Source organism: Lithohypha guttulata (genome assembly GCF_036872675.1).
Source record: "Lithohypha guttulata strain CCFEE 5908 chromosome Unknown scaffold_4, whole genome shotgun sequence".
Taxonomy (NCBI): domain Eukaryota; kingdom Fungi; phylum Ascomycota; class Eurotiomycetes; order Chaetothyriales; family Trichomeriaceae; genus Lithohypha; species Lithohypha guttulata.
The window spans coordinates 719,580-742,767 of NW_027042753.1; the positions used below are offsets into that span (position 1 = coordinate 719,580).

The following is a 23,188-nucleotide window of genomic DNA, read 5'->3' on the forward strand; positions in this document are numbered from 1 at the left end:
TGTCTTTGAGACCTCAGCTGCAGTGAGATACTGGCTGTCTTTCGAAGAGGTCATTGTACTTCCACCGCGTCTGATAATAGCAATGGCAGTGCAACGGGTCCTGATATGTGGTTCTGGCATAGCTGGCACAGTCCTTGCATATTGGTTAGGAAAGCATGGATTCGACGTAGTCATCTTAGAGCGCTCGCGCTCCGAGAGTCAGCAAGGGCAAATCATCGATGTTGAGGGGCCTGCCCAGGAAGTTGTGAAGAAGATGAGTTTACTAGATCAGCTCAAAGCTAAAACTACCCATGAAGCAGGTTTGAGCTTTGTCGACAGCTCTAACACCACTTTTGCTAGCATTCCTGCTGGTGCGACAAACGTGTCCAACGAGATTGAAATCATGCGTCCAGCTCTTGTCAGCACTCTGCTCGATGCTGCTACGAGCTTTCCGAACGTGTCAGTGCGCTACGGCTGCACAGTCTCAAACCTCGAACAGACGTCCAGCAACGTCAAAGCCACCATCGAGCACGTTCAGTCGTCTGGAGCTCGAACGACCACCGAGACGTTCGACATCATCGTTGCAGCTGATGGGTTACGGTCCAAGACTCGAGACCTAATCCTTCCCACCCAAATCGCCAAGTCCTGTGTAGTGTCCATCAAGGCCTTTTGTGCCTTTTTCAGTATTCCTGTTGAGCCTCAAGACCAGCCCAATGCACGTTTCTACTCCATGTCGGGTCGTCGCGGCGCTCTTATCAAGCCACTGAACGACAAGTCATCGTCTGCGTACATGACACAGGCCAAGTTCGGCCAGGATCTTCATATTGCACAGAAGAGTCGAGACTCACAACAGCAGAAGGAGGTCATGGCTTCGAGGTTTCGTGGTCAGGGCTGGGAGTGTGATCGGCTGGTCGATGCCATGTTCAAGGCCGACAACTTCTATTTTGAAGAATTGTCCCAGGTCTACCTCGACAAGTGGAGTTATGGCAGGTGCGCACTTCTTGGCGATACAGCGTATGCCCCATCTCCTCTGACGGGGGAAGGCACCAATCTCGCAATTGTGGGTGCATACGTTCTGGCTTGGGCTCTGGTGCAACACGCCAAGGAGGACAGTCCTGATGTCGCATTTGTCGACTATGAGAAGAGATTCAGACCTTATGTCGATAAGACGCAGCCAATTCCACTTGGAGGCTATCTGCCATTATTGGTGAATCCCGATACAACGTGGGGCATCTGGATCTTAAGGACTCTTTTAAGTTGGGTCTGCTGGCTACAAGTCTGGAAATACATTCCTGTCTTACAGAAGAAGTCTTTTGAGCTTCCAGAAATGTGATGGTGTGAGGCAAACGGTGATATATCTGCACCAGCACAGTACTCTTTCAATCCTTGAACATGGGAACATACTAGAAACCATAGTGACAGAGTGATCCTGCTGCGGCAAGTGGCAATGGACACGACTCAACAATGCAGGATGGGTGTCTCTTGGTGAGTGTACAAGACGAGTCAGATGCGATTGCGAGTCAGCGAACACTTTTAGGTAGACACTCTGCGTTTCACTAACATCGACAGACACTTCAGTATCCTAGCGCCAATTTAAGATTGAGGTTTGGTACAACTTCCGCCTTCTTCCATTCCCACCTCTTCATCATATCTTTTGCTATCTGCAATCTGTTAGCAACCATCCTAGTCATTATGGCGGTTGTTCCGGCACAACCAACTCTCGTGGGCATTCCTTGTGAGCTTCGCTTACCCATCTACGAACAAATCTTTGAAGACGCATACTTGCGTGTCTGCCCTGATGATTATAGTCAAGAATGGCCAAGGGACGTGCAGGCTTTTAACTCCTGGAGAGCCATAACGCAGGTGAATCAACAACTGCGCCTCGAGGCCACTCCACTCTTCGAACGAGCTCTTTTTCTTACGGTTCCCTCGAAGAAGGACTTATTGTTGGCGTTCAAGGCGTGTCCGGGGTTGAAAGAGATCCATATAGAAGATGAGCCATACGATGTAAGTGTATATCGGGCGTACTTCCCAAACATCGAACGTGTCAACACTGGATGACCTAGTCTCGACAACGAATACTTGGGACGACCGCTTGTGTGCAAAAGCTGGACGGACCTTTTCCTTACCTTGTGCGGCAAGAAAGACGATGAGATGATGGTCCTGACGAGCCACCTTGTACTGTGATCTGCAAGCTCCAATACATGCATATCAATTGGCAAGAGAACATCGATTCTTTCAGACTCAGCGACGAACTTAAATTTTATTATGTAAGTTTTCGTCCCGCAAGATCTCCACAGGTTACTAATCTCATCAGCGACTCGATATCGATGTGACAAACTGGAAGATAGCGTATAGAGGCATGCTTTTCAGATCACCATGGCAGTATGCCAAGGAAAAAGAGTGGATACCATCTGAAGAAATGATGATCCTGACTGACGGACTGAGGTGGCCGGCTTTGTATCACCCTCGCACCGACAAGCTTCGAGTCATGTGGCGCCGTGTAGAAGATGAGGTCGAGCGCAATAATGAGCAGCGAGAAAGAATCGCCTTGGAGGAATGGAACCGTCCGGGATTTGGTCCGCCTTCTGAGTTTTGGGCAGACAGATATCGGAAGAAGAACATTCTTGGCAAAGCACTCAAACACCAGTGTTTCTGCGTTCCAGAGGATACACACTCACGAGCTTCCGCAGCTCTCCGCCTCCTCGGTGATAAGGGCGAGACCGCTAACCAGGCTGGTGACAGTTGAGCCTGCGACTCAGAGGAAGGGAAGAGTACATCTACCCAGGTCTAGAGAGCCACGAGCGCAGGCCGTTGCTGAAGGGCGTGATACAGAGAACGCATCATACAGAGGCTGTGTTATGGGGACGAAGGAGCCAGCACGTTATGCTGCATCCAACAGAGACGATGAAGACGAGCGCGCGAAGGTATCTGCTTGAGGACCAGGCTATTGCTTCTCATGAGCCGTAGAACAATTGAAAGGCTGACGTCGTCCTGCCTGCGCTGGTGACTCAGGCTGAAGCTGAGCTGCAATCTACGACCAATCTGATATTTTTTGCTTTGCCATTTGTTCAAAAACTGGTATGAGCTCGGTGCAATGATCGATACAATTTTCATTCGATACTCCTTGTAAAAGCATTGAACACACAATCACGACGACATACCTATTCAAGGCTGAAGGATAGCAGAATAGGCACAAGATAATGATGGTGGTGTTGATGGTAGGTGGATAGCTGATCAAGCATATGCGGAACAACCAGGTGGTCACCAATGGCGTCCCCCTGGATACACGCAAACCACATCAGACTCGGACAGAGATCTCACTCCTTGTTGACTCGCGTTCACGAGATCAATCGAATGCTGTTTTTGCGACCTGCGATAGGGTACTGGATTTGAAAGAGACTGGGGAACGAAAGATGCTTCCACATGGTGGTCAGCAAGGCGTTCTTCCAATTGTTGCAAATTGCACCAAAGCGAGTGATCGCTTTTGCCGACCACCACATGACTACATTCTGGTGAGCTCGGAAAGTCGGTGGTCCTTGCGCTGTTTCTCTTCCGTGCTCTGGCACCGGCTTCATTCGACATACACGAAAACACCACAACATCGACTCCTTGCAATGCCTTGGCAAGTCATGCAAAGAGGCAAGACATCGACCGCATTCCTTGCGAACGTTGAGAGACGCACATGTCTGATGTTTGCGCATTCATGGATAGATGCCTGAAGTTTTCGCGACATGAGCCATTAATTTCATTTCTGACCATGAAACGAACAAATGAAATTGCTATCCTCGCCAATGTGCGAAGTCGACAAACGTCCTGATCAGGCGGTGAAGCCACCGCCTCGAAAGCTCACGCGCCTCGAACTCGAAACGTGTGAAAATTCATGTCGACGACTGTTTTTGTCGTGGTTTAGCGTCCGAGAGCTTGTCCTATGGATTCTTGCTGCGAGATGAGCGGAGTCGAGGACGGATAGATCTATGGTTGATGGAGTTTATGCCTTGCATGTCTGGGTCGAGGTTGCTGGACAAGGAACTGGCCGATTGGAAAGTATATGTGGCAAATGGGAAAAGCAGCCCTGTTATTTGGGTGGCAAGCTTCGAGCGCAACGAGCGATATGCAGTCCAATGCAAGCTGTAAGTGAATAGAACGACGAGAGAGTTTCGTGGGCAGCTCTGGTGGATGTCGGTCAATGAGCCGACCTCGAGCCTCCCAGCGGACATGGGGACGGATAAACCGAGAGCCTGGGCGGCCCTTACCGTTGTGCAAGCCTCCCCAATTTTTCCAAACTGATTAGGCTGTATTCAGCCAAGCTTGTACGCTCATGGCTAGTCTTCGGCAAAATCTGGACCTCAACAAGCTCTTGTAATGGAAAACAACGGACTACCTCGTGATGAGCTCGAGACTTTGATAGAACGATCGATCTACTCTGAGAACTATACTCGAAAGGAAATACACTTATGCACGACGTGCAGCGACGATGTTAAAAACTGCTGCACTTCTACTGTCCTTTCATTCGTGGTCTGAAGCTCAATGAAATTGCAGTCCCTTCACCGCTCTTTGCAGCATTTTCCCAGCGACAATTTTTGCATGTTCCTCAGAGCGAATTATACCCAGACGTTGCTGAGCCGATTTCGGCGCTTTTACTATGCTTGAGTAGACTGTATCACTGGTTGCGCGCTTCTACTGTGGTACGAATGGTCAATAGGCGCTTCGCAGTGCAGTGAAAAGCATTTTGCTTCGTTCGAAAAGCTGCGGCGCGTGCGTTGGCCAATCATGAAATCCTTCCTCGTAAGTCTATAGTCTTGCTCAACGAGCCAATCACGTTTCACGTGGTCCACAGCATAGAAAGGGAATGAACACGTGAGAATCAGAATATGGTTTCCGCAGGGTTTTCGTTATCTGTTCTCGAGGTCATTGATGGCACAACCTGAACGAAGTCTGGACGATAGATATCGTACTTAGCTGAGCGATAGGAAGTCACGGTCACCATTCTATCTGCCAACACTTTCGGACTCGTTCATTACTTCGCTGGACACGTTTGATGAGGGACCTATGCCTGATGTTTTGATCCAGCAGGTTTACAATTGAGTTCGAGGAGCTAGGGGCAGCGGTTGCTAGCACGACGACGCGATGCGAGGTATACTTAGCACGCTGCCAGCTGTCTGATGTTTTCACAACGAAGCGAAATCTCTTGAAGTTATGGCCCAATGTTTCAAGCCTTTTAAAACGTGTACGATACTATGTATTGACAGGATCGGCTTCACAACGTTCCATTCTCGGTGTTCGTGTTTGCTTGCAGTGCTATACGCACCTAGTAATACCACGCCTTCTTACGAGAACGGTCACAATGTAGTTGCCTGTCCTTTGCTTCAAGCCATTGATGTGGCCATCGAGGCAGAGCTCAATATTAGCCAATCCACTTGAAGCATAGTAGTGATCTCGTGCTTCGTCTACTGTAAGGGGCGCGGATAGGTGCAGTTTGTTTGCGGGGTAATAACATGGAAGGTGCCGGTTGCACTGACGAACCTGCAGAGTTACGCATTTGGTGCAGTACAACACCCGGATCATTTATGCCACAATGCAACACCCGACCTTCACCAGTGTCTCAAGTTCAACCACCGCTTCTGTATTCTGGTTGACCAGTCCATTCTGTCTCGAAGCAAGATGAGAAGAAGACAATGACGTGATGGAATTGCCATGAATTGGCACGTCCCTAGATCTCGGTATCCAAGTCTGGTGATGAACCAGATAACAAATCGCAGCAGGTTCGGGCGAACAATGAAGATGATGCCATATCTCCGGCATTGTCCTCAATGTGCTCGGGAATTGTGCTGCCCTCCTGATCATAATCGTGCAGAAAAGCGAATTACGGGTGACCAGCACAATGACGCTCTCAGGTGCTCATAACTTTGATAGGCTCATCATTATTGTCTAGACCTCGCCAAACGTCACGAGTGTGCTGTCGTAGAACTGGCTGTACGGAATACACAATCTGCCCATTGTTTACGGGGTTGATTATGATACAGGCTCGATGGGGATCTCTCACAGGTTCACCCTGAGTCTGTGGATGAAGCGAGAGGGAGCATGTTTCGTCTGGTGAAACCTGTTGAGCAAGACAATCATAACAAAGCCGCTTAGTACACCCTGTTCTGGAGGCATGGCTGAGAACAGCTGACGAAAGACAAGCGCCAAAGCCCCGAAGCCGGGCAGTGTAGAGGGCGGGAAGCGTGCCTGCGAGCAAAGGAAACCAGCACGAGTACATCTGAGTCCGGCCAAGAAATACGTGATTGGACAAAGGCCGAATTAGGGAAATTACGACGCCAGCAGAGGCAAAGCGCCAGCCAGAACCAGCCCAAGTCGAGTCCTTGTCCAGTCTTTGCCAGGCCCCAGCCAGTCGATAGCTGCATAATGTGACTCCATCTACGTAGACTCAAATTGGTTAGTGCTCGAAGTTGAAAGAAAGCAACTGTTGCCAACAAAGTGTTCGCCCGCCGGCTGCTGCGAGTCTGTTCCTGTGCCTTGGTAGCCCGTGCGCTGCTGCAGTATCTCAACCCACCTCTACAGTCTCCATCCTTCTATGCACCGAAAGCAACTCATACAAACACACCTATACCGCCTCTTGACTCCCATGTTCTTCACTATGACTTCCTACTAGGTCGAATTCAAGCTTGTTGCCATGTAGAGTCTACGATTGAAGTTGCCAGCTACATTTCCACCTCAAACCCAGTTCGAGCGTGTGTATCTGCAGTGGCAGCTTACTGTACCTGTACTTTGACTCTATCCGCCGACGTTCCCTCCATTCGACATTCCAGCTGCGTTCACCCGACGACACCTCACACCACCAGAAGCTCCGACCACCTGCCTTACGACACTATCTTTTGCTCTACTCATCTCTAATTAGCTCCGAGCTCAACGGAATCGAACTTGGCCGGCTCTTGTGACCTCGATCCGTTCAGAAACTACATCGATCGCCTCTAGACAACAGCAGCAGCAGTAGTAAGCTGTCTATCCTACTGAAGCTTCAGCTGTGCCTGCTCTACGTCGTGGAGTGCCTGTCACCTTTACCCAGGCAACATCTCGTGGTTCCACCTGACCTGGATATTGAGCTCTACCACCATCTTTACCTTTCCCTACACTAGCAACTACCACTCTTCACCTCGGCATTGCCATCTACACTCGATTACCTAGCTATGATACGATTATAACGATAACCTCTCCTTTTTACACTCCATCGATCGAACCACGAGTTCCTAGCTCTGAGTCAGCCGACCGATCACGCTTTCTTTTGTTACTTAATCACGACCTTTCGCACAATACATGAGTTCAGGACCCACGAAAAGCAGATACACGGAGTTACAATCACCTGGCATCAAATCCATTGTATGACGTTGGTGGTTTCCTGGTGGTGTCGGAGGTTCTGCTTAGCTGTCATCAGGCACTGACCTCGTTGACTTCTCGATTGTTTACTCGACTCACATTCGATATTCTACTTGGCGAAATACTTGCTTCATTGTCAATACGGAGTTTGAAAACCTAGGCTCATCGTACGCATATTGAGCACCCAAAAGTTTTACATTTTTTGTTACTGCTTCGGTGGCGGAACAACTTTGACGACTGAATTAGCTGCCATCGTTGGTGCTAATCCTTACGGACATGGAGTGTATGAGAGATTACTTCAAGGCGGGACAGGTGCTGGATGGACGTTTTCAGACAATAGCTCCTCTTAATCATGGTTCCTTTGGCATGGTCTTCCTTGCACAAGACCTGTTGACGAGGCAAGAGGTGGCTATAAAGTGTTTGACCAGACCATCTGTCGCGTCATGTGAACTTCCAGTTACTGCGGACGAAGGCGCCGACGAGCTTGCATGCCACGCTATCCTCAAGTTCCACCCTCACCTCGTCAACCTGGTTCACCATTTTCAAACAGCTGCCCATACGTATTTGGTTCTCGAGTACTGCTCTCAGGGTGATCTTTACGAGGCCATTCGTGTACAGCGTGGTCCTCTTCAGACTGAACATGTTCGACGATTCATGTTGCAGCTCATCTCTGCTGTTGAACACATGCACAAAAATGGGTTGTATCATAGAGACATCAAGCCTGAGAACATCTTCCTCACTGCGAGTGGCGATATGAAGCTCGGTGACTTTGGCCTTGCTACCAGGGACGCATGGTCGTTTGAGGCCTGCGTCGGAAGTGACCGGTACATGGCTCCAGAACAGTACGATCATGCCGGCGAAGGATACTCTGCACCTCACGCTGACGTTTGGTCCATCGGCATATGCCTGCTCAATGTCCTCTTCTCTCGGAATCCTTTCGTCACACCGACTGAGACAGATCCTCTCTTTGCTGATTACGTTCGAGATCGACAGTCGTTGTTCGACGTATTCCCAAATATGTCAAACGACACTTACGATATCCTTTCCATTGCCTTGTCTCTCGACCCAAAGAAGAGAGATATGCGAGCACTTCGGTCTGCCATACAACAAGCCTTGACCTTCACTGTTGATGAAGATGACATGGACGATTTCTGCACCGAAGAACGTGATGTCGTTCGGGCTAGTGCAAATCGTGAGCCACTGCGAACACCGTCCATTGTTACACCGCATGTAGACGACGAATCCTTCCCATGGTCACAGGTCCTTCATGCTACGCCAGCTAAACCTGTAAGCCACATGCCCGTCATCCCTGATGAGTACGAAGAGGATTTGTTCTCGGACAGAGGTCACGGTTATGGCGAGTCTTGGTTCTCAGGGAGATACAACACCCCATCTACTATCGGGTCTGCTTTCGGGCAATCCTTCCAGTCTATGCACATCCCCTCACGTAGTGCTCGAGCACGTCGCCCAGCACCCGGACCTGTCCCAAGTTCACTACCTGTACAGCGCACTCGACCGATCCCAACGATGTCTCAAGTCTTTGACAAGAAGGAGACCGTCGCGAAGAGCTGGAGTGACATGTGGGAAGAAGACGAAGAGGAGGAAGAACAAGAGCGAGCGGCTGCCTTGCGTCGACGCGAGATTAACTCCCGTGGCTTTAGTCATGAAAGTGTCAAAGATGTCCCTCCTATGCCACCACTACCAATGACGGTCAAGCCTGCTTCTGACCTCAATGTACAAGCTTCGTGGAGGACACCTCGCAAGGTGTCATCACAGTCTAAGCTCAACGAAAATGAGCCTCAGACATTGCAGCCCAAGACACCTCGGCGAGCTTCACCTAACCAGGTTCCTATGGACAAATGGGCAGCTCTGGGAAATCGACGTCGGAACCCTACGGGACCAGAAGCACCTACATCTGTGACTAAGAAGAGCACCATGACTCAGACCTCCATTAAGAAGCGAAGCGGATCGACAGTACAAGACTCATGGAATCGACGACAAAGTCGGAACAAATCGAACAAATCACGACCTGCATATTTGAACCAGGATTGGCGTCAGCAAAAGGTTATTGACAGCTCAGAAGACGAGGACCATGAGTGGGTTGGAGTGTTCAACCTCCACTTGTAACCTCGATGGGCTTGGGTCAAATGTTATACTCTCTCATCTCCCTTTCACGCGAGGAATGCTTGACATGTGCCGCTATTGTGTTTTTTATTGTTTTTTTGATGGATACGGAAGAGGAGGAAACTCGACACACTCCTACAACCATCTCACCCTCGTTGCAGTCTTGGTTGGACCCTTGGCACTGATGACTTGCGGACTGCTTGTTCTACTACCCTCCTTAACGAGGTGTCAAAGTGTACCAACATCTGGTCGAAAGACTAATGAAGCATTATGGGTATTGGGAGTTTATGTCTACTGGGATTGTGATTTGATGAAATGGAGTGTAAAGCGAAAACAAAATGGAGTGGGCGAATTACATAGTATGGACACTTGCATATGGGTAGCGTTGTCAGCGAGGTTGGCGGTAGTGGCACTGCCGAAGGCGATTACACGGGAATCAAAAAGGCACTGACCTTCACAAGCATTCTAAGGGAGCTCAACTGAGAGAAAAACACCATCAACATTTGATCGAGCTGAACAACAGCATCGATGTTACAGCAATTTTTGCTCGAGCTACTATGGCTCGAATAAAGATTTTAACCCTCTCAAACACAATGTTTTTGTTCCTTTTATTCCTCTGTGCTATGTTGTCGTGTTGTATCTGACCTATCTCTGTATTGCACGACAATTCGTTCCCTCGAGTATCGTCTTGTCCCTAGGTAATGGTAGCAAGACGCAGCCGTTCGTACTTGCCGCCTTCTGAACGGACGACATCGTGCTCCCGGCAATGTTACCTATGTATACAACTGACTCAAGAAAAAGGAATGGTCTCGGCATAATGACCGATGATGAGCTACTTTATAGCTGCTCAGCCGGTCACTCTTTGTCCTCGATTGCACTCGTATAAAATTGTCAACTGAAATATCAGCTCCCCCTCTACTTCATCAGATTGCATCCACAACTGATTCATTCGCAATGCTCGATCAGGACTCAGGAGCGAACTCACAGCTCCAGGTAGCATCATAGAGCCAAGGTCTCAAGAAGCATTCATTGGAGGTCAATCAGGAGCATGGGAAGCAATTCAATAACTACACTGAGGAGAAGCCTGTGACTGGCATTAGCACATCAAGGTTTTCTACAGACGACCTCCCGGTAATAGTTTGGTGACACGATCTACAACTTATAGATAGAGCACTTCCAACACACCTGCACAAACGTAACCACACTATCGAGGGCTGACCACTTGCCCCTCGAAATTATCCAATACAGACCAACTTTCTCGTGGTCACTCCAGGCGTGTAGCTAAAAGCTAAAGGACGTACTCGGGATAAAGATCGGCGACGATACAATCACTCAAGCTGATTGGCCAACATGACCGAGGTTTAAACCCTTCTGCCTCGTCCTTTTGTTCGGGTACTCCAACAGCTTACTTACCAAGAGCAGATCGCGTCCGAGGTCTATCAATTCCATGGGAATGAACTGATTCTCTGGTAAATAGACCCGAGTATCTCCTGTGATCGTGCCTGAGAATACAGATTGTTGTTTCTATACGTGGTGCATACTTTACCTTACTTCTCACAGTCCACTTCTTCTCAGCTCTACTCACCTCTACAAGCAGGCCATTAACTTGCAGCGTGTCTGCTCGTACAAGATCCTACATAGTGAGAAACAAGAACAAGTCAGAACTCATCTTCCACAATGTCCAACGCTCCACCTCTCCCAACAGCAGGCGGCAAGCCACGCCAACCAGCCAGCAAACGCATCCCAATCATGGCAGAACCCTTCGTCAGTGAAAGAGCCCGCAAAGCCCTCGACATCGTCGAGAAGTTCGTCGAGGAAGAATGTATCCCCGCCGACGCAGTCTACTCCATGCAGGTAAGCAGGTCCAAACAGTTCTCCTCCTCCTCCTCTTAATACTCCACAAGCTAACCTACCATCCCCAACAGATGGGCACAGGCGACGGCCGCTGGGACGGCCACCCCTCCGTCCTCGACGGCCTCAAAAAACGAGCTCGCGAACTAGGAATCTGGAACATGTTCCTCCCCAAAAACCACTACTCCAACCTCTCCGAGTACGATCCCACCAAGAGCGCAGGCGGCTTCACGAACCTCGAGTATGGCCTCATGGCCGAATTGCTGGGCCGCAGCCGAATGGCCAGTGAGGCGACGAACTGCGCGGCACCAGACACAGGAAACATGGAGGTTATTGCACGGTATGGGACGCACGAGCAAAAGGCCAAGTGGTTGAGGCCGTTGCTTGCTGGGGAGATTAGGTCGGGATTCTTGATGACGGAGCCGGATAAGGCGTCGTCGGATGGGTCGAATATTTCGTTGAATATTAGGAAGGAGGGGAATGAGTTGGTGTTGAATGGGAGTAAGTGGTGGAGTTCGGGGGCTGGGGATGATAGGTGCAAGATCTATATTGTCATGGGACGAGATGATGATGCTGATGATAGTGTGGATAAGTACAAGAGGCAGAGTATGGTGTTGGTACCCAGTGATGCGAAGGGGCTTGTTTGCCATCGCATGTTGAGCGTTTATGGCTACGATGAGTAAGTTGTTATCTCCTACTATTCTGCAGACACTAACAACATCACCAGCGCCCCTCATGGCCACGGACACATCTCATTCAACAACGTCCGCGTCCCTGCCAGCAACCTCATCCTCGGCCACGGCCGCGGCAACGAAATCATGCAAGGCCGTCTAGGCCCCGGCCGCATCCACCACGCCATGCGCTCCATCGGCGCCGCCGAAGTCGCCCTAGAATGGATGATCGCCCGCCTCAACGACGAGCGCAAAGTCCCCTTTGGCAAGCCCCTCCGCGAACACGGCGTGCTCATCGAGTGGGTCGCCCGATCACGTCTCGAAATCGACGCCGCGAGACTCGTGGTGCTTAATGCTTCAGTGAAGATCGATGCTGGAGATGCTAAAGGTGCGTTGGTCGAGATTGCTGAGAGCAAGATATTGGTGCCGAAGATGGCGCTGGATGTCATTGATCGGGCCGTGCAGGCTCATGGCGCAATGGGAGTGTGTCAGGATACGCCGCTTGCGAGTATGTGGGCTCATATCCGGACGTTGAGGATTGCGGACGGGCCGGATGAGGTGCATTTGAATCAGTTGGGGAGACGGGAGAATAGAGCGAGGGCCGCCGAGTGTATTGGACGGATTGAGGATCAGAAGAGACGGGCGGCTGAGATGATGAAGCAGTATGGTGTGGAGGAGAAGCAGCTTGGTGGAAGTAAGGTGCAGGGTTTTGGTAGTGCGGCTAAAGCGTCGAAGTTATGATTTGGAACATAGCAAAAGACAAGGAAAGAAAGAAGGAGCCATGTTTTAGTTGGCAGGTCTTTACGTCTGAGGGCTGTTGAAACGAGATCACGAACTGCGGGTAGATTTAGCTGTTTATGAATCACAAAAGCTTCCTATCTTTCCGGTTGTTTGACCTGATCGACTGCGTTGTCTCGTTCACGAACGCTTTAGCAGACGTAAAGGATTCTGCCGTGCTCTGACTTGTGACATAGAGCTGCCAGGCCCTTCCAAGCTAGGTATCGAATTGCTCCTTCCCGCCTCGAGCACCCCCTCCTGTGCTACTGAACCGTGTCGAGCATTGCCTAGCACACAGATTTGATTTAGACTGGCAAAGGGCTGCGTCTTGAGGTCAAATGCTGGTCCAAGCATCCATATCTTCCATTTGTGAAGGACCTCGTCGGGTACTTGCTGTTTCCTTAGTCGTGCTTCCTTCAGTTCTACGTAACGGCAGACAACCTCTGGCTCATGACCCATGTGCACGAGAGCTTGTAAAAGCGTTCGAGCACGTTCGAGCTGCTTGCTTAGGTCATTAAATATAGACTCGATATGCTTCCAGATATATATCAAGTCGAGACAGCGCTGGCATCTACTCAACCTCAGTGTTCCTGTCTCAGCGTCAGCAGATTGGCTAAACATAATGTCTGACTGGCTTTTCGAGATAAGGTAAAGCTCCGCAGGCCTGTTTGGAAGGTCTGTTGAACGGCAAAGTATGTAAATTCGTTGCATGACCCAGATACTTCGTTCAGCATGGTCGTAGCCAATGAATGATCGCGCGGGGTCGAGCAAGGTCGTATCACCCCATACACACAGTCCCACGCGACCTGTCCACCGTAATTTCGGTCTATCCAGAGTATAAGAGTAGTGATCACAAGCTTGAATTGTGGGCAGAGCTGAAATTGCGAAATTTATTTTTAAAAGCTCCTGGTTGAATACCTGTGCCAGTATGGCGTCATTGGGAAGCTCCCACACTTCACAGAAGTGTGGTAAGGCGAGGAGCTGCTCGCCATGCTCAAGGCTGAACGTGCAGGTCATATCCGCCCCTAGAGACAGCAAGTGCCGCAAGAACCTCCGTTTAGCTTCGTTGTATTTGTCCCGCATGCTCATTCTAATAACAGAGAAAAGCAGCCTCGAAAGATATTGTGGGTCGTGAGGACCAGAGAAGCCATTGAACGCTCGCCAGGCATTCTCTACCCAACCCAAATGGCAGTATACGCGGCAAAAGTCGATTTCTCCGTCAGTGAAAACTGGAAAAGGAGCTGGCTCGGTTATAGAGACGCCAGGCATCCAATACATGTTGACGTGGAGGAGGTTCCGACGAAGAAGCTTATTGCAGAAGGACTCGAAGTCCTTGCACAATACGTTGGAGAGATCATAACATTCTCCTGAGCGGCAAAGGCCCCGCAAGATACTATGAAGGGTCGTCGGAACTTGCCTCGAGATATTAGTCAAGACTCTGCAGACCAGATGGGATTTGAAACAAATAGACGATATCATCTCATTACTTGTAGTGCATGCCGAAAGTATCTCCCTCCCTCGAACAGTATCTAGAAGATAGGTGTGTGCCGTTCGGTGAACAAATGTGACCCTTCTCTGTTGGAGCATGTGCAAGAAGTCTTTCGGCTTGGATGTCACCACGAATGCAGGAACGTGGTTGTCTTTTACTTCCAGCAGACCACTGGTGCGAACATTGATCCAAGCAGCTAGGTCTTCTCCACCAAGCTCTTCTCGTAGGACGCTGTCATCCCAATCCAGCTGACCGTCGAAGCAACGTTCCCTAAAGCTCTCGTTGATCGCCACAGCGAACTGGTCTAGTGTCATCTCTTTATGAATGATAAGCTCGAAATACAGTGCAGCTTGAGACTCATAGTACTTCGTGTCACTTCCTGCGCGAGCAAGCATGACTGTGTACAGATTGTCCAGATCGCTAGGGAGATCTCTAAGGCGTTCTTGTAATGTTTCGAGTGAGTCCCGGTGACTGATGCCGCGGAGGAGGCTGTTGACAGCAAGTCGAACCCAGAGAAAGACGCCTTCAGCCTTGTCCTGCAAAGACCATCTCAAGTCGTCAAGAGTGTTCACATGTTTACCTTGTAGCAATTTTTCGACCGTTGGGTCAGACAGAAACTCCTGGGTGATGTATTCATCGATATCACCCTTGTTCAAATCTTGCAACAACAGTTTGGGATTACTCAAGAAGGCATCCTTGTAAACTTGCTCCGGTCGACTAGAGATACAGATCTTGAGACAAGTGAATTCCTCATTGAGGGCCCGAGCGATTTTCAGGAGATTTCCTCCTTCCAACCCGCATTCGTCCAAGCCATCCAGGAACATGACAATCGTTGTGGACATATTCTGTACAGCGTAAAGGGCGCTTCTGAGAGCAGCACGTAACCGAGGCTCCGTCAATTCATGCTTGTCAATATCAAGGCTAGACAGTGCCTTCGAGACGACTGGCTGACAAACTGGATCTTGCAACAACTGCCACAAAATTGACCTTAAGCAGCCTGAGACATTATGCTGAACTGGTTGACCAGCTTCCCAGAACCAGCAACATAGCACAACAGGTGGATCGTTGCCAAAGAAGTTACCATTCTGAACCTTGTCAACAAGATACTTCATCAAGGTGGACTTCCCAGACCCAGGTTTGCCAGAAACCCAATAAATTGAGTCCCCACCTCGCAGCCAATCTACGAAGGAGTCGCACGGTGGCTGCTCGTCCTCAGGAGGGTCAAATATCCAATCCAAGGTATCGCCGTAGCGTTCTTCAATAGTCTCATAGCGTTGAAATATTTCTGGAAAGAAGAGTTTATCGGCGATGCTGCTAGCGGTACCATTAGCCTGATGACTGTTCGTGGCAGCGTAGTAATGAGAATGTCGATCGCCGAGGTGAACGTGCGCATTGTCGAAGGCGCTGACAGCTGGATAGTGATGACCTTGAACCGGGCCACTGCCATGGTTAGAAGTGCTGTCCGCAGCAGATTCAGCGATATGCTCCCCTGCTTCTTGCTGGTCGGACGGGGAATGGCTCATCGTGCAGCTGAGTTTTCTGTCACTCATATTGTGATTGTCGACATTCGCTCTATCACAAGCAGACTCGCAATGATGGTATTGTGACCATCTCTGTCAAGGGTTCTGACAACTCGATGGCAGTCGATCGCCGATAAGTGGCACGTGCGAACAGCTGGACACCCCAGTCACCCTTAGAGGTATAGCATTGGTTGCACTTTGCATGGTTGCGGCTGTGAATGCAACCTGTAGAGGAGCGGCTGAGAAGTTGACACGCTCAAGGCACATTAATGCTAGGCGTGGGCTTGGGCTCGCCGTCAAGCCAGATGATTGGCGTGAATAGTGGAGATAATTTGCTCGATGTCTTCGCTTCGTCTAAAAAGTCGACCAATTCGACCGAGACATGTGTAAGAGAATCCCTACTGCGATTGTCCAGTTGTGAACGGAGCAACGTTATTGACTTAAAAGCCTTTAAACGAAGCATTAAGTCAAACTGCTGCTTCCCCAAAGCCGCAGGCTGAAGACACGATCATTGCAACCACGAAGCATGAGCACTTGCACTTCGACACACGATGTTAATAATCTTTCGATTCTCTATTAAATTAATCTATACCTTTGAGCACCAAACGCTACATGCAGCCTGATGCGATAACGCTTTGCTAACTAAAAACCAATGACTCTTCTTCACTTCATGATACACATAGCGACCTCTCTATAGCCTCAATAAGTAGAAGCGAATTTTGACTTGCTTCGCAGCCAAGCACCCTTCAAGTACAATACCCAAATTCCTATCGTGCCTATGACCATCAGCCCACCCAGAAGTGATGCACCTCTTCCAATACCCAAGTTATGAAACAACGGAAAAGCATAATGAATCGCACCACAAGCCATGCAGGATCGAACAGCATCGTTCATGGCGAACAAGCTAGCTGAGTATTGTGGATAGGTAAGAGCAAGGTAGATGAACACTACCTGGAAGACAAGGAAGACAGCGAGGACGAAGACAACGATCGCTAGCGTCGGCACGATCCAATGGATATCAGGTGAGTTGAATCCAGTCCATCCGAACCAGAAGAGGCAGATCGGGGCGAGGATCGAAGCTGGTAACCCGATGAGAAGACGGCCTTCGGGTGGTGCCATTTGACCAGACGCCAAAGAAGCACGAAGTTGTGGATTGGCGTAGTAGTGAAGGTATGCGACGTACACTGCCACAGCAGCAGCAACGCCGACAGTGATTGACAAGAAAATCAAGCCCTGCTCGCCGAGGTTCATCTTGTAACCACGAGTGATGGAAGGTGCAGGCAGACCTTGGCCACACACCAGGGGGAAGGACTCGAAGAACGAGTAGAAGATGCCATAGATGAGGCCAATGTATAGAGAGGTGAATGCGACAGAAGGATCGAGAAGATTGATCTGGAAAGGACGCCACAAGTTCTCCTTGATGATGTCGTTCGTAGTGAGCTTGGCTTGATCAATCTCAGACTGGGCAACCAACTGAGTGGCTGCGCCTTCGTATCCTGCCTTCTGTTGAAGGGCTCGAAGACGCTTGGCGCGGCGGAGGAGAATATTCGGGGTTGAAGTTTCAGGTAAGCAGAGCATCATCAAGACCCAGACAGGTCCCGCAAGCCACAAGATCTCCCACATTGACCAATGCCAACCCATCACTGGGACACTAAACCCACTAATCAAAGGTCCCAGAGCTGGTCCAGCTGTTGCAAAGCCAGCCCAAGCGGTCAGTGCATAAGGCATTTGCATGAGGTTGTAGATATCCGTGATAGAAGCAGCGCCTGTAGCTAATGCCGGCGAACCTAAAATACCTTGGATCAGTCGCAAGACGACGAAGCCGGGGAAGTTGTTGATCAGCGACAGTGGGATGGTGACCATCAGGAACAGGAAGAACGTGAGAATATATGGTGGATTCCTGCCGATGAGTGGTATCTCTGAGATGGGACTGAAGAATAGCGCCCCTAAACCGTAGCCGACAACATACATACTCAATCCCGTACTGACCTTTTGAGAACTGAGATTGTATTTCGCAGCAAGTTCAGGAGCAGCAGGAGTGTAAATAGCACTAGCAATATACACAGCCAGTGTATATAGGTAGATCTGAACAATGACCGCAACTTTCTTTCTGGGTGACCAGTTCTGAGGATTAGCTGGATCGTCGGTCGTGTACCAGGTTACTAAGATGCGATTGTCTGCTGTTCGTTCAGGGGCAAGAGCTTGCGAGGGCTGTGTCTTGAGTGTCTCCTGTCGAACGACGTCGTTGTAGGCTTCAGTGAGTTCCTCTGTAGTATTGTACCGTTCAGCCTGTGATCTGGTACGAATCAATGCAGGTGAGACAGCATGACGTTCGATATCTGGTTGGGTCCTGGCTGTTGTCAACATGGGGTGCGGTGTAGTTTCGACATCCGTTTCGTCCTTCTCTTTGTCTGGTGTGGTGGCAGCAGAAGGTATCCTTGTGGATGCTTGTGAGTTGGTGTCAATCTGCTTCTCAGGTTGGAGTCCGGTATATGCCTCTGGACACTGCCAGTCGTCTCTTTCTTCTGGATATTGCAACACTCTGTTTCGTGTTACATATCGGATGAATTGCCCCAATGGAGCGTCTCGAATGATGTCTGCCACCATCTTTCACCTTGTGTGCTCTCGGGATATGGTGGGTCAAGCAACGCCTCGATTAGAAGAGAATAGGTGGCAGGGGAAGAACTTTGGGTTAAGTAGAGGACAATGCTTTGTCTGGCTTGCGAATTGTGTGATGTGATCAAACAATATCAAGACAAGGTGAAAAGAGCCTACCTGTATATACTCCTGCTGGAAGCCCTGTCCACACATCCTGCTACGTTAGGCATATGCACTTGCTTTGGTAATACTCAGGGTCATATCCAATCACGATATATGTGCACGGACGAAGGCTGCATTAGCAGTGGTGTTGTTTCCAGAAAAATAAGAGTCATAACGAGAGGCTGACGGTATTGCAGCATACTATTTCCGTTAAGGCCTTAGTTTGAAGTACTAGCGGACAATATTCCTCCGCGTCTGAATCGTTAGGCAGAGTAATGTCGATCCTCCCACGTACGCCGGTATGAGCACATGCAGACACTGTGGTTGGAGTGGAAAAGCCATAAAGGTTGACAAAGCAGAAAAGTCTAGGGTAGCGAAGTGAGTAAGCAGAATGACGAAGAATGCCAAGACTCGGAATACAAGTCGTAACGCTAGTGGTGAACAGGTGAAGTTTGGAGGTTTACGTGACTCGGAGCGACACTCGTTCAATGCACGTTGAATGGGCAAGAAGACAATGAAACGACCGCCTGAGCATGTCTTTGATAGCGCAATAGCAGACAGCATGTCACGTAGTCGGACTTTACAGCAAGAAGACCGAATGGCTGAAAAAGAGCAACTTGATTCTCTGAGCGGCATGATGTCATCGACATTTTTGCGACGAATTTCAAACCAGTTCGGCGATATTCTCACCGTCAGGAACTGATCGTTCCGGCGTCCAGCAGCAATTTTCGGACGAACTGCTTCGAGCTCTCGACATGTGAAACGTATTCGTGCTGACGATTTCTGGTCGCTGATTAACTGCATAAGCGATCTTTACCGCAATTATCGTTCTATCGTAGGACAGTTTTGCTCCAAACTCCTTTATGCTAAGCATGCATTTCAATCCAAATGGTATCGTCTATCCATGCGCCGTGTTTCGACGGTCAAAATCCCTGTCCACTATTTCCAAATAGGCTCTGCACGATCTGGAGGACGACCCATCACGATTTATCCTTATCGCCAGCAACGTTCGTATCCGTACCCTTCGGTCGTCCGAACAAGCTTTGCGCTTTGTATAGAGAAGTCTTGTGCAGGTTTCTGAACACGAATTAGCATAACCGTCTGCAGCTATAGCCGATGACCATACCCTATCCGCCTGCCCTTCACATCACTTAATTTCTTCGTGGTAGGACTCAATATGTTGTCGCTAGGCGAAACATATAGGTAACCCGAAGCATGTGCTTCTGGTATTTTGCGGGCGAGTTCTGGTTTCTGAACAAGGTCCAGGGTTGGGGCTGGGACAGCAGTCAAGCTGCTGTCTTTATCGTCTTGCTGGTTGAGCGGCGGACCAAGCGTGTTCTGTTGGAGTATCTGATGCCTGCTATTGTTCTGCTTGGCTACTGGAGATGGTGGCAGTGGTATCTTAGACGGTGATTTGGTTGGAGAAGGTAGATTCGAGGAGCGCTCGACGAGAGGCTGTTTGCTCTTCGACGGAGATGTCATGGTCAGAGCCATAGAATCGACTTGGTTGCGCGCAGCAGATCAAGCTGTGGGACGATAAGTCTGCGTAAGTGGTCTCGCAAAAGAGCAATGCAGTAATGGACTCTCCTAAGTGGTTAAGACAATCAAAGAGGAGCAGAGGTTATCAAATGGACGAGTGCGATACAAAAGGCAAGGGCTTGTTTGTTGATTCATTGGTGTAAGGAATTCAGGCATTAAGAGTCACCAAATGATGTTGCTATGGCTGTCATTCTGGGTCGTGCTGGTGTTTTGGAAATGTTGCTCGAGTGATGCAGCACGGACGCTATACTTGATCAGCACTAGCGCGTTCTTACCGCGCGAGGAATCTGTTCACGCGTCTTTTTGTGATGCCAAGCAAGTTGGGTCTGTTCTTGAGAGCCTCAATTCAAGTCCATTCTGATTCTTTGGTTCGTATACATCCTTCATAAAATGCAACCTATCTTCCATAGTGCCTCGTCGTGACTTTCAAACTCCCTTCACGTCGGTTTGATATTGTGCCTTATCCTCCTCATGGCTAGCGGCATTACTCATCTTTCGCTCATATTGTGACATGACACCACTGCTCTCAACCGACTCTCCAAACACATCGACTTTGGCCTTCCTGAAGTTCCTTGCCGAGACACCTTGCTGGAAGAGCAGATCGAGCTCTGCATACGTTCGGCCTGTCGGTTCAGGAACACGGAACCAGACATAAATAATGCAGAGGAAGCAGAAGCCAGCCCAGAAAAAGCCTGTCAAGTGTGTTAGTATTAGGCTCATACGTTTTGAGTTATAGTCTGAATAGCTTACCTGTGAAAAGAGACCAGTCCCACTCTCCTGGGTTCAGCATGTAGGGAGTGAGAACGGAGCAGATGATGCCGATGATGTTGTAGCAAGCTCGCCCAAGCACAATAGTCTTAATTTGCAGTCGACGGGTTGGTAGCTCACCCACAAGTGAGTAACAGACAGTGCCCACACTAAGCTGGTAGCACATCGCCCACACCAGCATGATGCTTCCAGCAGCCAGTGATACGCCGTCAGGGTTCGAACTTCGTGCGAGACCAAGGAAACCAAGAATGAGCAGCATGAGGAACAGACCACAGAGACCAACGAAATAGAGAGTTCGTCGACCAATACCTCGAGCCATCAAAAACCATGCACCGAAGACACCAACACAATTGATCGAGTACTGGCCAAGCGCAAAGCTCAGCGCGTTCGATGGATCTAGACCAGCTTGTTCGAGGAAGTAGGTGGAGTAGCCAGAGAACGAGTTGCCAGACAGATTCTGGATCGCCCAGCAAGCGCAAACGATCTCGGTTCGTCGTAGATCGGTACCCTTGAAGCAGTCCCAGTAGCTTGCACCAGCCGTAATCTTGTTCTCTAGAGCCGTGGTGTGGACCATCATGGCGACTGTCTCGTCTGCATCAAAGTTCGTCTCGCGGTTGCGACTAGTGAGTCTCTCGAGCGACTTCTTGGCTTCGTCAAGTCTACCTTTTCGGACGAGCCACCAAGGAGATTCCGGCGCAAAGAAAACACCAATAAGCAACGGTACCGGCCAGATCCATTGTAGACCTAGAATTGGGTCAGTTGCGAAATCAATACCTAGACGAAAAACATACCAAAAGGAATTCGATAAGCCCACTGATCGGTTCGTCCGACCATACCTTTGATAGATGCGATACCTAGTACTTGACCGATACCCCAGCAGAAATTGATGTAGGTGGTAAGGTGGCCACGAAGCGCAACTGGGCACACCTCAGAAGCATAGGAAATCGTCAATGTTTGGAAAACACCCCATGGCAGACCCATCAAAATCTCACCAGCAAGCAGAGTCTGAACGTTCTGTGCGGTAAAGAGAATCGAGATGAAGGCCGTGATCAGCACAAGGCATCCCATGACAGTTTTTCTGTAACCAATACGCTCGGAAACCCAACCGTTGATAATGAGACCGATTATTGAACCGACATTGGCACCGTTGCTGAGACCAGCTTGCCATGGTGCAGGCACTTGGTAAGAATCGTCCGATGGAACATATTCGCCATACTTCTGTCTGAACTGAGGGAATGCGTAAAAGTTGGGAAGCAAGCAGACTTGAAAGCCTTCCATGACAATGCAGGTGGAGATGAGCATAGACCAGGCCACGGCTTTCGGGTAAAGTCGTACACCCTGCATCAGGGTCATGTTGTGTTCCTTTTCGGTGGCAAGCCGGGCATTGCGAATAGTCACACTATTCGATCGCGTCGGCTTCATCTGGTGTTCTGGCTGAAAATGTAGAGGTGATTCGGTTGTGCCCTTCTCTCTGGCAATATCGGTCGCCATGGCTGGACTGCTGCGGGCTGTGGTTGCCACTTAGTCGTCAATGATCCTTGACTGCACTGCCGCTATGAGCCTCTTGCCGGATGACTGAGAAGGAGATAATCGATGGGGAAAGCAGGATTTTATGTCTCAAAAATAACACTTTTCGTAATACTCCAACCCAAGAGACCAACGTGTGGGACGCGAAACAGCTCGGAAGCTTCCACTCCACTTGTGTCTACAGTGCAACTTGCCTGAATCGATTTCACAGCAGCAAATAAGCATACAATAACGTCTTGGTCAAGCTTACGATCTTAACGTGTGTATAGGCAGAAAGTTAAACTCGTTGACTCTTACCTAGTATGCTCTGACGAAGCAGCACTTATTTCGAAACTTGTGACCTTGTGCCCGCCGATTTGAGAAAATCGCCATGCCGCGATGGTCATGCCCGTGCAGCGCGGCGTGTTAGCGTGCTTGACTTTGACAAAAGCGCATGTTGTAATTGGCAGGTGGTTGGAGCGGTACCCCGGCACGCCCGCAGATCCTTCGAGAAGAGAGTCTAGACAGGCTAAGCAGCACACTCTTTCCAAAACCCTCTGCCATCGTCGCATAGCTATGAACACGTTGTAGATGACCCGAGTTGTCGGATGTTCACAAGGTTCAAGGTGACAACCTCTGGTAGAAACATCGTATTGTCCCACAACTTCTGGCCATGCAGGATGTCGAAGAGACGAACGCGCGTGACTTCTTACCTTCTTCCTGTAGAAAATGGAGACCCCGCTGGGGTGCAACATTCTTCCACCACCTAGTCACTCCTCCTCTCAGGCTTGTGGGTAAGCATCTTATCGGTACAGCATTGTACTAGC

The 23,188-nt window shown here is 49.6% G+C and overlaps 8 protein-coding genes across 8 annotated transcripts; 4 read left to right on the forward strand and 4 right to left on the reverse strand.

Moving 5' to 3' along the window:
* Positions 1 to 82: 82 nt before the first annotated feature.
* Positions 83 to 1,312, forward strand: LTR64_005411 (uncharacterized protein; the record flags this gene model as incomplete). Its single annotated transcript, XM_064899750.1, has 1 exon — positions 83 to 1,312. The coding sequence occupies one exon, from the start codon at positions 83 to 85 to the stop codon at positions 1,310 to 1,312; it is 1,230 nt and encodes a 409-aa protein (XP_064753062.1).
* Positions 1,313 to 2,183: 871 nt separating this feature from the next.
* LTR64_005412 (uncharacterized protein) lies at positions 2,184 to 2,728 on the forward strand (the record flags this gene model as incomplete). The annotated part of the gene is made up of 2 exons (XM_064899751.1): positions 2,184 to 2,249; positions 2,297 to 2,728. The coding sequence occupies 2 exons, from the start codon at positions 2,184 to 2,186 to the stop codon at positions 2,726 to 2,728; spliced, it is 498 nt and encodes a 165-aa protein (XP_064753063.1).
* Positions 2,729 to 7,632: 4,904 nt separating this feature from the next.
* On the forward strand, positions 7,633 to 9,483 carry TPK2_2 (cAMP-dependent protein kinase catalytic subunit; the record flags this gene model as incomplete). Its single annotated transcript, XM_064899752.1, has 1 exon — positions 7,633 to 9,483. One exon carries the CDS (start codon positions 7,633 to 7,635, stop codon positions 9,481 to 9,483), a length of 1,851 nt encoding a protein of 616 aa, XP_064753064.1.
* A 1,674-nt stretch (positions 9,484 to 11,157) lies between these two features.
* Positions 11,158 to 12,743, forward strand: LTR64_005414 (uncharacterized protein; the record flags this gene model as incomplete). Its single annotated transcript, XM_064899753.1, has 3 exons — positions 11,158 to 11,334; positions 11,406 to 12,010; positions 12,059 to 12,743. The coding sequence occupies 3 exons, from the start codon at positions 11,158 to 11,160 to the stop codon at positions 12,741 to 12,743; spliced, it is 1,467 nt and encodes a 488-aa protein (XP_064753065.1).
* Positions 12,744 to 14,254: 1,511 nt separating this feature from the next.
* LTR64_005415 (uncharacterized protein) lies at positions 14,255 to 15,791 on the reverse strand (the record flags this gene model as incomplete). Its single annotated transcript, XM_064899754.1, has 2 exons — positions 14,255 to 14,308; positions 14,349 to 15,791. 2 exons carry the CDS (start codon positions 15,789 to 15,791, stop codon positions 14,255 to 14,257), a joined length of 1,497 nt encoding a protein of 498 aa, XP_064753066.1.
* Positions 15,792 to 16,487: 696 nt separating this feature from the next.
* Positions 16,488 to 18,395, reverse strand: LTR64_005416 (uncharacterized protein; the record flags this gene model as incomplete). Its single annotated transcript, XM_064899755.1, has 1 exon — positions 16,488 to 18,395. One exon carries the CDS (start codon positions 18,393 to 18,395, stop codon positions 16,488 to 16,490), a length of 1,908 nt encoding a protein of 635 aa, XP_064753067.1.
* A 1,133-nt stretch (positions 18,396 to 19,528) lies between these two features.
* LTR64_005417 (uncharacterized protein) lies at positions 19,529 to 20,030 on the reverse strand (the record flags this gene model as incomplete). The annotated part of the gene is made up of 2 exons (XM_064899756.1): positions 19,529 to 19,625; positions 19,675 to 20,030. 2 exons carry the CDS (start codon positions 20,028 to 20,030, stop codon positions 19,529 to 19,531), a joined length of 453 nt encoding a protein of 150 aa, XP_064753068.1.
* Positions 20,031 to 20,513: 483 nt separating this feature from the next.
* On the reverse strand, positions 20,514 to 22,346 carry LTR64_005418 (uncharacterized protein; the record flags this gene model as incomplete). Its single annotated transcript, XM_064899757.1, has 3 exons — positions 20,514 to 20,779; positions 20,838 to 21,599; positions 21,647 to 22,346. The coding sequence occupies 3 exons, from the start codon at positions 22,344 to 22,346 to the stop codon at positions 20,514 to 20,516; spliced, it is 1,728 nt and encodes a 575-aa protein (XP_064753069.1).
* Between the last annotated feature and the right edge of the window lie 842 nt (positions 22,347 to 23,188).